At 45.5% G+C, this 13,603-nt stretch overlaps 1 protein-coding gene across 1 annotated transcript in view; it reads left to right on the plus strand.

Annotated features, from left to right (window-relative positions):
• Positions 1-13,603, plus strand: part of LOC142576493 (ubiquitin-protein ligase E3B) — a 110,156-nt gene that overhangs the window by 77,374 nt on the left and 19,179 nt on the right. The window contains exons 20-23 of the mRNA XM_075686643.1: positions 2,045-2,122; positions 8,308-8,406; positions 8,839-8,946; positions 10,494-10,631. Of these exons, the coding sequence (XP_075542758.1) occupies positions 2,045-2,122; positions 8,308-8,406; positions 8,839-8,946; positions 10,494-10,631 (423 nt within the window). The remainder of the gene's footprint in view (positions 1-2,044; positions 2,123-8,307; positions 8,407-8,838; positions 8,947-10,493; positions 10,632-13,603) is intronic.

The raw sequence follows: 13,603 nt of genomic DNA on the forward strand, positions 1-13,603 counted from the left end.
ATGGCCAGAGTGGGAGCTTCAACGGTAATGGTGACTCTGTTGCTGTCTGAAAATATGAGAACATCATACTTTCACTTATCACTAATGATCCTTGGTGACTTGGCATTATCAGTTAGTGATGTCAAAATAAAGAAATGTACTCATAATGGCAAAGCCTTTAGCTCAAATTAAAAAGACAGGGACGTGACAGAGACACAGGACAGTGCTGCCTTTCAACTAACGTTTATTGAAACTCAGAGGCAGATACTATATAGCGAAGCAGGTATGAAAGGTACAAAAGATAAATCGCACTCTACGCATGCACACACTATTGCCGTCCAGGAACGCGATTTCCTTGTCGGAAAGATGAACTGACGATGTACTAAGACAGCCTGCCCCCTTTTATCGAATCAGCCGGGCTTCGATTATTTCACGCATGCAGCGGTCTTTGCTTCTGGTCTCCACTGTGCGTGCGTCGAACATTAGCTTGCATGTTCTGCTGTGGTTTTGCCACATTTTGCTTGTGTTCTGCAAGCCTTTCATTGGTGGTTGTAGTAGTTTATCAAATGTGGTTTGATTGATATCAACAATGGCGTGTACGAATGATGGCTACCATTGTCATACTGAAGGTGATTCATGATAACTAGTGGCTCAGCCCTAGCATCTCCTAATTATTGCAATTGAATTGTTTGAATTTTGAATTGAAAGTTGCATTTCATTTGATATCCATGGCATTAGGCTGAATGAAAGTAGCAGAACATCTGAGCGCATCACTAGTGATCACTAATGACTCTGCATTATCATTTGACAAAGATACTAAAAATTGTTCATTTTATGACAGTTTTATTGACACCAGTGACAACATTCACGAATGAAAGCTACCACTCTTATAGTAAAATAAATTATTCATAATCACTAGTGACTTAAGCACACCATTTCCTAATAGGCATAGTTGAATGACTCATTTTATGACAGTGGATTTGATATCCATGACATTATGGTATTTAAAACAGTGAGAACACTAAACTGAGAATAGTAAGTAACTTGTGATCACTAGTGACTAGGTCCTGTTAGCAAGGTGCATTGTGCAGTTAATTGCTAATTTCATGAGAATTCGAATGGTATTAGTGACAGCATATGCAATCAAAGGATACCGATAGCGGCAGTAGAAAAAGTGATTAGTATTTGCTAGTACCAGTGCCTACCTGTGCCTAGTGAACACCGTAGAGTTACTCTTTGGTGTTTCAGTTAAAACCCATGATGACATCGTTGGTGCATTACCAACTTGCTTAATGATCTAACGCTGACATTTCCTCACACTTTTCTGCTAGAATTTCTTTTTTCCGAGTGTCCTAAAAACTAAAAGAAAAAAGAAAAAAGCCTGCAAAAGTTGTTAGTCACCTGAAAGGAATGCTACTGGTTCCTCACCTTGCCCGTTTATTTTGAAGAAAAATATCAACCATTAATACTTTGGAAAATTTTGGTTGCTGTGAATTTCGAAGGTACTTGAAGGACATTATGCTTGGATTAACTCACTGGCATTTGGATTAATTTGGCTGGCATTTGTGTTAAATGTAGTGGTGTCTGGAATAAAGTTGAGTGGTGCTTGGATTAAATTGGCATGTGCACAGATTAAATTGACTGGTGGTTGGAATAAACTGTGGGAAAACCTGTATTAAAGTCCATTTTTAAATTTTATGTTTGTTATTTTATACTGTAAATGGTTGTTCTCTGTGTGATGGCTTGATAGTGGTGTAATTCAACTGGTATTTACTCCCCCTAACCCTATTTTTGTTGAACCTCTTGTTCCCCTTTTTGCTCCCAAAGTGGTAATTTCCACCAGGAGTGATAACCGACGTGCTAATGTAGGCACTCTAATAGTGTTACATTCTTGTTTCAGTTTTGTCATTGGAGATAACATCAGTAAGAGGGAATCACAAGGAAATCTGGCACTTGGAGAAGACACTTAGATTCTTATCATACAGCGGGCAACTCAATTTCGTTTTTAGTTGGTTGCAAAGCTTTACCTGATTTCTCAATAACTGCTCTCTTTCTTGCCTCTCAGGATGGCTATCAACAGCTGGCTTTGCTGCCTCCACAAGGCCTCAAGGGTGTCATCAGGGTGCGCTTCATCAACGAACAGGTACATTGATGGGCTAGCATGGTTTAGCATCAGCGCATATTAATAGCAGTTTTAAGAAACTGATATTGCCTTATGTCATGCACTAAAAATAATAAAACTCACGCAAGAAAGTGCGTATCAAAGTATGGATTCACTTGTAATTTTCATATACTTCTTGAATACTGTGGTGTTGAGACCTTCAGTGTTATGAGTACTGCAAGATCTTGATATGTAAATTGCTTCAATGTGTGTTCTGCAACTTACTGTTTGCAGAAGTCTTGGAGGACTATTACCATTTACTACATGGGGCAGGTCTACAATTTACGGTCTGCAGAAATCTCTGAGCACTGTCAATCCAGTTAACCTTCTTTAACTCGAACTCTAATATCTCAAAATAACGGTTAAGTCAAGATCCTTTTTTTGCCGCAGTGTCCACTCCATGGGTTTTTTGCCCCTTATATCGAAAAGCTTTTGTGCCAGACTCCGGATATCTTGAAACCTCGACTGTGAAAATATGAGGCAGAAGTCGCTGCCTAAAGGTTTCTATACTTTGTGTGCATCGGCATTACCGCCAGAAACGGAAAACAGAATTCGTTGGCCTTGGCAGCTTCGGATTAATGTTGTCAACGAATATTGAACACGCCTTGTGAAAAAAAGCTTTTCGAGTAGAGATGACATCATAAAAGTGAAGTCGGGTCACTACCATCTTCCTAGAGGAATTGAATAACATTAGCTTCCAGCAGAGAACACGAAACATTCTGTTCTAATTTCTTGCGGCATTTAAGACTGTGAGTTTTGCTGTGTAGATACTCCTGGATGTGTTTCATTGTGTAACTGGTTTTAGGATGAAACATGAATGTCTGGTCAAATTGTGTGGAACGTCATGATGTCACTTCTAAGCCAAAGACAATGCTTTAGCCCAAAGCAACAAGCTCTTGCAGTTAGCCCAGAATTTACATAAACAGAGCACAACCCATTGGACTGTGATCGATCTCCAGCTAGCACAGCATTCTCCTATTAATAATCTGCGGGGCCTGGCCACTTTGAAACATTATTTTTCAAGCCTCCTTGGTTGGCACTGGGTTGTGCCATCTCTAACAGGAGAGTCAGTGGCGTCACTGCCAGAGAAGCCTCTCTACCTACCCTTCTAAAAGAAATACCATATAATCCGGAAGTTAGGTTGAGTGAACATATAGGTCGCCCCCTTATCTTGAAGTGAACAAAAAGCAGAAAAACAAAATCACTGAAACCTATTACCGCAAAAACCTGCGTATAAAACGAACTCACATATAATAAGAGGTGAAATTTCTGGAACGCAAAATGGAAAAAAAAGTTTTATCGGCATATAATACGAGTGAGGAAAACTCTAGGAAAAGATTTATTTAAATTGCACTCCGCACTTCAATCAGTGTCTTCCTCAGCTGCACTCTCTTCGGATAGTTCCTTGTCGGACATATCTTCCCAGAGGTACTCATCCTCTGTGCCATCGAGCACGTTCGAAATGCCGCACTTCTTGAAAGTGCAATGCACAAGGTCCTCTGGTATGCTTGCCCATGCATCCACAATCCACTTGCGTAGTGTGGCTGATGATTTCCACTTCAGCTGCCTGGTTGGCTCACCTGAGCACATCCACTTTGCGTAGCATCGCTTGACTGTGTTCTTGAACGGCTTCTTCACGCAAACATCCAGAGGCTGCACCTGAGATGTCATCCCGCCCGGGATAACAATGAGTTCAGTGCCAGATTCACACAACAGCGTCTTCACTGAGTCGGCCAAATGGCAACGAAATGCGTCCAGCACGAGGATGGATGGGAACGACAACGGTGTACTGCCTGCACCTCACGGACTTTATCCAGTCGAGCCCAAGATCCTCGTTCATCCAGCCTTTGTTATGGCATCCCAGGATGACATTTTTGGCAGCTCCTCACCTTTAGGCATTGTCTTGTGCTTGAAGACGACACAGGGCGGGAGCTTGCGGCCGTCTGCCGTGCATGACAACATGACGGCAACTCGCGTCTTCTCGTTGCCAGTGGACTGTACATAAACTCATTTAGAGCTCTTTTCGTGCACGGTGAGGGGTGACAGCATGTCCAGATAAACTGGCGTTTGGTGAGCATTGCCGATTTGCCCTAGCTGGAAGTTCTTCGACTTGTGCGGTGAAATAATGTGGCACTGGAAAGCCACAAGCAGCTCTTTGAATGATTCTGGCAGCTTTTGTGAAATCAAAGTTCAGCGGCGTAAGGAGTAGCACTAAATCTACATGTAATGATAAATCCAGTGCTTGCTCACTTTGAAGGCGGGGCACGGTAGCCCTTTTTCTCTTGCAAGCTCCCTAGCTTTTGCCTGGATAAGCTCCACGCTCGCAGCTAGATGCGCGGCTCGCTGTTGGCGTACAAGCTCCATGAGGGCGAGTGATTTCTGGGAATGTCCCATTCTTCTGACCGTGAAAGCTTCTTCGCGTTCCGCTGCATGCGAATAGAGCTTCCTTCTGTCACGCCACCTGCGAACGATGTTTCCCTCGTTGATGCCAAACTGCCTCCCGGCTGCACTGTTGCCCATGTCCTGCGCAGCTAAAATCACCTTTCTCTTGAAAGTAGCCGAGTACTGTTTTCATGGCCCTGACACCTTGCTCCTTCACTGCGGAATAAAAAAGATGCCCTTCGCGAAGCATGGTTTGCACGTGTGCTGCCAAGGTGGGCACTCAACAATAAACGATGCCGTAGCCACGCAGCAATAATGACGCCAAGCCATAGCCATGCAGCAGTAACGAAACCAAAACTTCAAGCCCAATTTGTGACTAAAATTTTCGTTTGGATCCTCGTAATACAGTGAAATCTCGGTACAACGAACTTCAGGGGACCGCGGAAAATGTTCGTTATTCTGAAAGGTCGTTATAGTGAAAGCCCAAAAATTAGCCATAACAATAGCATTTCAGTAACGCAAACGTCCTACCTTTGAAATGGTACCTCCTTGAACTCGTTTCTCACACAGTGCACACGTGATCGTCAGACAAGGCACATTTATTTAAAATAGTCCGTGATCGTCTTCTGACGGGTGCAACACAGACTCTGCAGCACGAACGATTCCAGACCGTCCGCATTCTTATGCACGCCTTCGGTCGCTGTGCCGCTTTTGGCTATAAATATGCGGAGTTTTCGCAAGCAGTCCAACGCATCTGTGGCCGAAACGGACTCGTCGTGGTCTTCGGGTGCTGCCGTAACGTGCAGCAAGATTCTTGCTGGTGCTTAAAGATTTTCTCTTTATCTTTAAGAATCGTGGCGATCGTCGACCGCGCCACTCCACGTTCTTTAGCCACGACGGATTGTTTCTTCCCGTCTTCTATCTTGCGAAGAATCTCTACTCTCTCGCTCAAAGAAAACTGCTTTCGCTTCTTCGCCGTGGTTAGAGTTGTTGAGCTCATGGCAACGCGAACGCCGGCACGCACTTCTAACACAATAATATATCCAGAAGAAAAACAAGATGGGCAGGCCTGATACGGGTGACAGCACGCGAACAACTGAGAAAACAAGCAAGAAAAACGTGATGCGTCGTCACCTCCGCAACAGGAAAAAAAGAAAAGGCCCACTTCAGCGTTAATTACTACTTTTGTTTTTCTTCTGCCGCACCGTCTCAGGTTTTACGAGCCCATGCTCCCCGCCTCTCCACTCACAAAACCTGGTGCGTCGTTGCCTCCACAACGGAAAAGGAAATAAAAAAAAGTCACCGCCCGCATCTTTATCCTTCCGCGCCATCTCAGGTTTTTGCGGGAAGCAAGTTGCAAGGCGGCCCGCTCTTCGCGCTGCGTCGTCTGCTAGCTTAGAGCTCCGACTTCCGTGACGGATACACTGAAATCTAAGAATCCTCGCATTTCGGGATACGAGTTCATAGTACTGAGGTGCTGTTAAGATGACACGGAAATTGAATAACGATCGTTATTCTGAAATGTTTGTTATTCTGAAGTTCGTAGTAGTGAAATATTTTTGCATTGAAACTATAAGCAGTCGGCACGGGATTTCTTAAAAGTTCGTTAATCTGAAATGTTCGTTAATGTGGTGTTCGTTGTAACGGGGTTTGACTGTATACACAAGTTCTTATGGTATTTTCACAACTGGCATTGCCACAGGTAGCGAGCATGCACAAAGCTCCTGCGCAAATTCCTCGAGTGCATCATCAAGCCGTAGAAGCACTGCACAACCCTCGCGAAATGACGTTTTACACGAGTTGCACAGCAGAATTTCTGCTTATTGTGCTGATCAATATCCCATGCTTCTTTTTTTTTTTTTCAGAAATGTGAAACTGGCACTGAGCGGCCATGTTGCCATTCAGTTTAGTGAATTATACAACTATTATCCTGGATGGTGATGAAAAGTGTCTCCACGTGCAACTTCTAATTGCTCACCAAAAGAAACCTCACACACAAAGTTGATTGAAAGAGCATACGCATTAAGATGCAGTGCCAAAAAAAAGGAAGTCGGCAATCACATTTGGGCATATTTAGGATTGTTTAAGTGCGTTGACTACGAGGACAAGCGAATGGACACCAACAAGGCTGTACATAAACACTTGTCAAGCGCATTTCGATGCGGATGCGGTTTTGACTATACATTTGCCAACATACATGCTATAGTTGCCAGACGACGGTTCCCATTCTGCTCAATACCGCATTATAGGACGAGGGCTGAATTTAGCCTGCTTTTTCAAGAAGATGTTTCGCTTTGTATTCCAGTTTATACAAGAGCCTTCTCTGCCTCTTTTGCCTGTTTTCGTGGCCGGTGGTTGGCGGTCGAAGGTTGGAACAAGGTGCTAGTGCAGAGGACTCGCGCACTCACCTTTTGGGGAGCGTTCCTTGCCAAATGCCAGCTGTCATAGCGCTTTGAGGTGTCCATGCTGTCCAACTATACTACCACGACAGATGTGCTGGTTAACAGCTTTATTCTCTATGGAATTATGCTATGAACCAACAAAGGCTATCAAATTATTCTTACTGCATTAAATATATGTCATCAAATGCACCATTCCTTTAATAAAGCGCATAGCTTTCTTGAAGCGTTTGATTATTTGCTTACATTGACAGTTGTCGTCTGCACTTTCTGCACAGTTTCCTTCCACTCAGAGCTGAGCGCAGCTCTGCATATCGCACTGCAGCGACCAAGTTCATATCGAAAATGAAATGCCGCCTGCATGCGAACTCGACTACGGAGTTGCGTTCCTAGGCACGCGACCGTGATGTAAATACACACCCCAGTGATGGGTCCCTCTGAGTAACAGATGCCGATCGCATGCACTAGCAGTAGTTACAGGAGCCATAAACACATAGCGGTCACCATGTTTTTTTGCACAGCCTCAGCTCCTTTCGTCCTGCCACACGTGGGTTGCCTGGGCAACAGGGCAGTGCTGCTTGCACTTGCTTTTCGCCTGGCAAGCGATCGTGCTGGCACCACGCTTGATAGCCAAGCCGTGTGCCACGCCCCCGCTTGTTCTTTCCCTGTTCGTTCTATCTATCATCACTCATGCGCACTAGCTCGTGCGCTGTCTTCCACTTCCTTGTAGCCTCGGGCAAAAGTGGTGAGCTGAGAGCCGAGCATTTCTTTTACAGCAATGTTGTTGAGCTGTTCTTCAGAACACCTGTTTCTTTTTGTTCATTTAAGCGCAATGACAAGTTCGGCAGAGGCAGAAAGTGTTAAGCGTCATGTTCTGTGCATTTAGGAGATTCAACATAAAAGTGCCGTTGTGCTTTTTTTTTTTCTGCACTGCAGTGTGACAGTAAGTATATTAAGGAGAGGACGCTTCCGCCCTGACGTGTTGAATTTTTACACACAATTTGGTTTCTGTTTCTCTGCAGTTGTATCCATTGTTCCACCAGCATAATTTGAAAACTGAACAGGAAAACTGATCGGAACGCATTGTTATGTGTAATTACATGGCATGGCAACATATAACCACTTTCTAGCTGGTTTCCAAGCACAGTGTAATCCTCACTGTATATTTTAGAGCCTGAATTATTGAACTGTTACAAATGCAGGCAAACTCATGAATGCAAGAGTGCATTGTATTCGTTCCTTTACTTGTTTGCATTTGTATGTTATGCTGATAGTAGTAAATACACTTGCCTGAAGCTGTCACAATGCGATATTATTTGGTGCGTTATCTTCACTTATTATTTTTTTTTCTTTCAACAATACGCTGTTATGTACATTGCACCGCAGGGGCTGGATGAAGCAGGTATTGATCAGGACGGTGTATTCAAGGAGTTTCTGGAGGAGACGATCAAGAGGGTCTTCGACCCTTCCCTCAATTTATTCAGGGTGAGTGCAACGTTGTCGCTCTTCAATTCTCTGCGGAATTCGAATGGGAGCAGGATGACACAATGCTTGTGTACTACACTGCGGGCTCATGTCGAAGAATTGCAGGTGGTGGAAACGAAGCCGCAGCCATTCCACCCCATATCCCATGCATCGCTTTGGGATGTTAATGGGATGCTAAAGGACAATCAGTTTAGGCTGATGAATCTTTCAATCTTTTTTCATTTATTTGGTGGGGAAAAGTCTATCATTACTGAAGCAAATACATGCCAAACTTGCGCCTTTTTGCAGTATTTTGCAGCCTGTATGAGATTTGAGTGCGCAGTGCTGTAGTTAGGGCTGTGTGCATTTTTTCTTTTTTCCATGCTTGCACATCCCCGCCTCCCGTGCACTACCCCTCAGTTGTAACAGTCTGTCTGTGGCTTTGACATGCAGGCCACCTCTGAGCAGCGGCTCTACCCATCGCCCACGTCGTACATCCACGAGAATCACTTGTCTCTATTCGAATTTGTGGGCAAGATGCTCGGAAAAGCTGTCTACGAGGTGAGGTGTTACAACCAGCCTTTTTCATAAGAGTTTGTGCACCTGCCATCATTTGCGAAAGTAATGCCACACAAATCAATCACAGAAATACTGCCCCGACAGACATCTTCTTTTTTTTTTTTTTGTGCTAAGAGAATCCAACAAGGTCTCATCATATCTGCCAGGTAAGGTAAGAAAGGATTGTACGGGACAATACCACAAGACAAGCGGACAATGTGCGAAATTGTCTGTGTCGTTTTTCATTCGTTCAAGAGTGAATGCTGCATTTCTTCGAGTTGCTTCTCCGTATGAGTCCAGCACACGCTTCTTGCAAAAGTCTCTTCCCTTTAGCTCTCTCGATTTGTGCAAGTGCTCTTTGTCTTGAGGAAAAAGGCTGACTACTGCTGTCACAAGCTCACTACAGTACAGTATACTTGTGTTAATTTGATTGTTTGGTCAATTCGATCCTGACGAAGGGTCCCGGCCAGCCGCCATGCATTTATGTAGGTAAATTTACCCCTTGCTGAATAACTTGAACTTGGAACAGTTGGCACACATGTGCCTGACCCCTATAGGGACCCCGATAGCAACCCCTTTAGTGGCTGCGCCCGTCTTGGCGTAGCTTAGGGGACAGTGAATGTGTTGAATGTACGTCTCTCGTCAAAAATGCCTATTTTCAGCCCGCCACAGGAAAATTTTCAGACAATAACTATAGCTCACAGTGCCTTATTGTGGTATTTACCTGATTATAATGCACGCCTTTCTTCTTTTTAAGAGGAATTGGGCTGGAGATTTCCTGCGCGGTGCAGACGAACTGGGAACTAAAACCGCCTTTGCAATCGTCGTATGCTTTGCCACATAACACAGCTTTATTGCGGCGGGGCTGGCTTTAGGGAACCGACCGCCATTGTGCAGCAGTTTTTCTTGCCAAAACCTCAGGTGCGCGTTAGATTTCTACATCGTTTAGGAGCTTTAATGTCAGTTCTATGTTTGTTTTCTACTTTGTGCACATAGAAAGTGGGTGCGTTTCAGTCGGGCGCATGTTGCAATAGGGCAAATACTGCCGAATGAATCAGCAGTGCAGTTCTGGCATTTTTTTTCCCTGCATCTTGTTTAATTTGACTTAACGGATAATTCGATCAATTTCATCGTTCCCGTCAAGGTCGAATTAACAGAAGTCGACTGTATCGTGTAATCTCGTTTTTATGCTGTCCTTTGTAAAAATGACAAATGATATAGTGGAAGCAACCCGTTGTGTACACAAAACTGGATGCTGTATCGGAAGCGTGGCAATTTTATTCTTGGCACGTGAACAGCATGTTACTCAAAAACGAAGACGCCTGCAGCTGCTTTGTCTCTGTGGCTCTGATGTTGTGCCTTTGAGCCCAGCGTCACAGTTTACACACCAGTTATTGGGCACACACGAAAGCATGTCAGGTGGTCGGGAGTAAACCTGGCACCCTTCACTGCAGGGTCTCCCGTAACCTGTGTCACTTTGAGAGGCTGAACTCAATCAATCAATCGGTCGATCAATCAGTCAGTCAATCATGTTTCTTTCTCTTGTCCAGGGCATAGTGGTGGATGTGCCGTTTGCTTCCTTCTTCCTGAGTCAGCTGCTTGGCCACCAGCACAGCGCCCTGTACAGCTCCATTGACGAGTTGCCCTCACTCGACGCAGACCTCTACCGGAGCCTCACTTGCGTCAAGGTACTGAATGCGTTCTGCATGCACAGTGTGTCTCCAGAGACATCCAGGCAAGAGTCGACAGCAGCTGCTCGTTCAGCCGTGTTTGCTTCTGTGTGTCTCTCTCATCCGTGTGTGCACTGGAAACATTTTGTTGGGGTCAGATTTTCACCCAAGCCATTCAGCTAGGGCTGTGCGATTAGTATTCGAAACTTTTAGATAACGAATTGAATGGTCAGTATTCGTAGATATGAATATTTTTGAAATCGTTATAGAATATCTTAAGATGTGAATCGTATGCTTTATTAAAAATAAAACTGGAGTGAAAGTGTGATCAATTTTATCCCTGCAGGCCTAATACCAGGTGTTCCCGCAAACACGTTAAAAAATTTGTAAGAATTGCCTGTGGCAAATAGCACAATTCTAGTCCATGAGGTGGTCTACTTCAAGAAGCAGACATTACTTGCTGAAAAAATTTAATGCATAATTGAATAATTAACACAAATTTACTAATGAAGTTTTTAACTAATTCCCTTATGGCACTTATTGCAATTTACAAATTCTAGCTAGGGAGTTTGCAAGGTGGATCCACTTGAAACGGATTCTCTGGATTAAACCAGTTTCGAGATATTAATTCGCGAACTTTGCAGAGAAATCCATTGGCGTTCCAGTTACTTTTGTGCTTCAATGCATAAAACTACATTTCGCTAGGAAATGAAGTAGAACGACAGTGCATTTTTGCTGTAAGTTTAGTGGCGCATATCATGTAAATGGTGTCATCCACACAATTCTTTTCAGGTCGATATACCTTGCGGTCTCACTGGCTACAATTTATAAAGTGTACTATTTGCCCTACAGTAACTAGATAACATCCTAATTGATTATCTTTTTTTACTTATTTGATTATGTACTTTACATTTCTGTGTAAGTAATATCTGCCTCTTCGAGTAGACCAGCTCATGGACTAGAATTGTACAACCTGCCACAGGCAACATTTTAAAATTTTGAAAGTGTTCCCTGAAACACCCTGTATAGGCATGACACACGAGACCTTATATAGTGCAGCAGGCTACATCGCTCAGGGAGCCAGACTTTACTGGCTATGCAGCGATCATTTGCACCCTTTGAAGAGTCCTTCGTCTGCGACCAACCTGCTTATCATTGTGATAGTCATTATATTGTTACGTAGGAAGACACCGACGAAAAGCTATTTACAAGTATATTTACAAGGCTACAAGGCAATACGCTGCGCTTGGCCAAGAGGCAACAGCCCGCGCTAGCTTCTAATCGTCGTCGTCGTCTTCACACTGCTCGCCTTTCGTGATCGCACATATTGTGCCGTAGCACTACCCCCGGCGGCAAAAGCGCCGTCCCGGAGCGACTAAAGATCGGACTCGGAAGCAGTGTAGTAGGCCTACTGACGTGTACGACATCACTAGATGCCGGAGGAGAGGACGAGGTTGAACCCACAGGAGCAATTTCGTAAGTCACAGGCGTCACCTGGCGCAGCACGCGGTAGGGCCCTGTGTATCGCGAAAGGAGCTTCTCGGAAAGTCCGACGTGACGAGTGGGCGACCATAGGAGCACGAGCGCCCCAGGCGAAAACTGTACGTCACGATGGCGGGCGTTGTACTGGCACTGCTGAGTGGTTTGTGAGGCCGTCAGTCGAGCACGGGCAAGCTGGCGTGCATGGTCGGCGAGGGCGATGGCGTCGCGCGCATACTCGCTTGTTGATACCGCAGCAGGAGGAAGTGCCGTGTCTAAGGGCAAGGTAGGTTCGCGACCGTACAGTAGATAAAAGGGAGAAAATCCAGCGGTGTCGTGCCGGGAAGAATTGTACGCAAATGTTACGTAAGGAAGGGCAATGTCCCAGTCGTGGTGGTCCGTGGAAACGTACTTGGCCAGCATATCGGTAAGAGTACGGTTTAAACGCTCTGTCAGGCCATTGGTTTGAGGATGGTATGAGGTAGTCAGTTTGTGTTGAATGGAGCAGGAACGCACAATGTCAGCGCTAACTTTCGAGAGAAAGTTTCGACCACGGTCAGTAAGGAGCTGTCGCGGGGCGCCATGAAGCAAGATAATGTCACGCAAGAGAAAGTCCGCGACGTCAGTGGCGCAACTGGTAGGGAGAGCCCGAGTGATAGCGTATCGGGTGGCGTAATCAGTCGCGACGGCTACCCATTTGTTCCCAGAGGATGACGTGGGAAAGGGACCGAGGAGGTCTAATCCAACACGAAAGAACGGTTCCACGGGGATGGTGATCGGCTGGAGATGACCGGCAGGTAGCACCTGAGGTGTTTTCCGACGCTGGCAGGGATCACAGGCAGCAACATAGCGTCGAACAGAGCGAGCGAGACCAGGCCAATAGAAGCGGCGGCGGACGCGGTCGTACGTGCGGGTTACCCCAAGATGTCCTGCAGTGGGTGCGTCATGCATCTCAAAGAGCACAGTCTGTCGTAGCTGTTTTGGCACGACAAGAAGAAGGTCAGAGCTGTCAGGGAGGAAGTTCTTCGATACAGAATGCCGCCCTGGAGGACATATCGGCGAACGGATGCGTCGGTAGGTGTAGAGCGCAGACGCTCGATAAGTGCTCGCAGCGATAGGTCTCGGTACTGCTCATCGGCGATGTTAGCGAAGGCAGACACAGAGAAAATGCCGTTGGCGCTACTACTGCCGGCGTCGTCAGGCTCGTCGACCGGGTAGCGAGACAGGCAGTCAGCGTCCTTGTGTAGTCGGCCAGATTTATAGGTGACAGTATACGAATATTCTTGGAGGCGTAAGGCCCAGCGACCAAGTCTTCCTGTAGGATCTTTCAGTGAGCATAACCAGCAAAGCGCGTGATGGTCGGTGACAACGGAAAAGGATCGGCCATATAAGTATGGGCGGAATTTCGCAACCGCCCAAACTAGGGCCAGACACTCACGCTCAGTGATGGAATAGTTACGCTCCGCGGGTGAGAGGAGCCTGCTGGCGTAAGCGATAACCCGGTCGTGGCC

This window comes from Dermacentor variabilis, chromosome 3 (assembly GCF_050947875.1).
Source record: "Dermacentor variabilis isolate Ectoservices chromosome 3, ASM5094787v1, whole genome shotgun sequence".
Taxonomy (NCBI): domain Eukaryota; kingdom Metazoa; phylum Arthropoda; class Arachnida; order Ixodida; family Ixodidae; genus Dermacentor; species Dermacentor variabilis.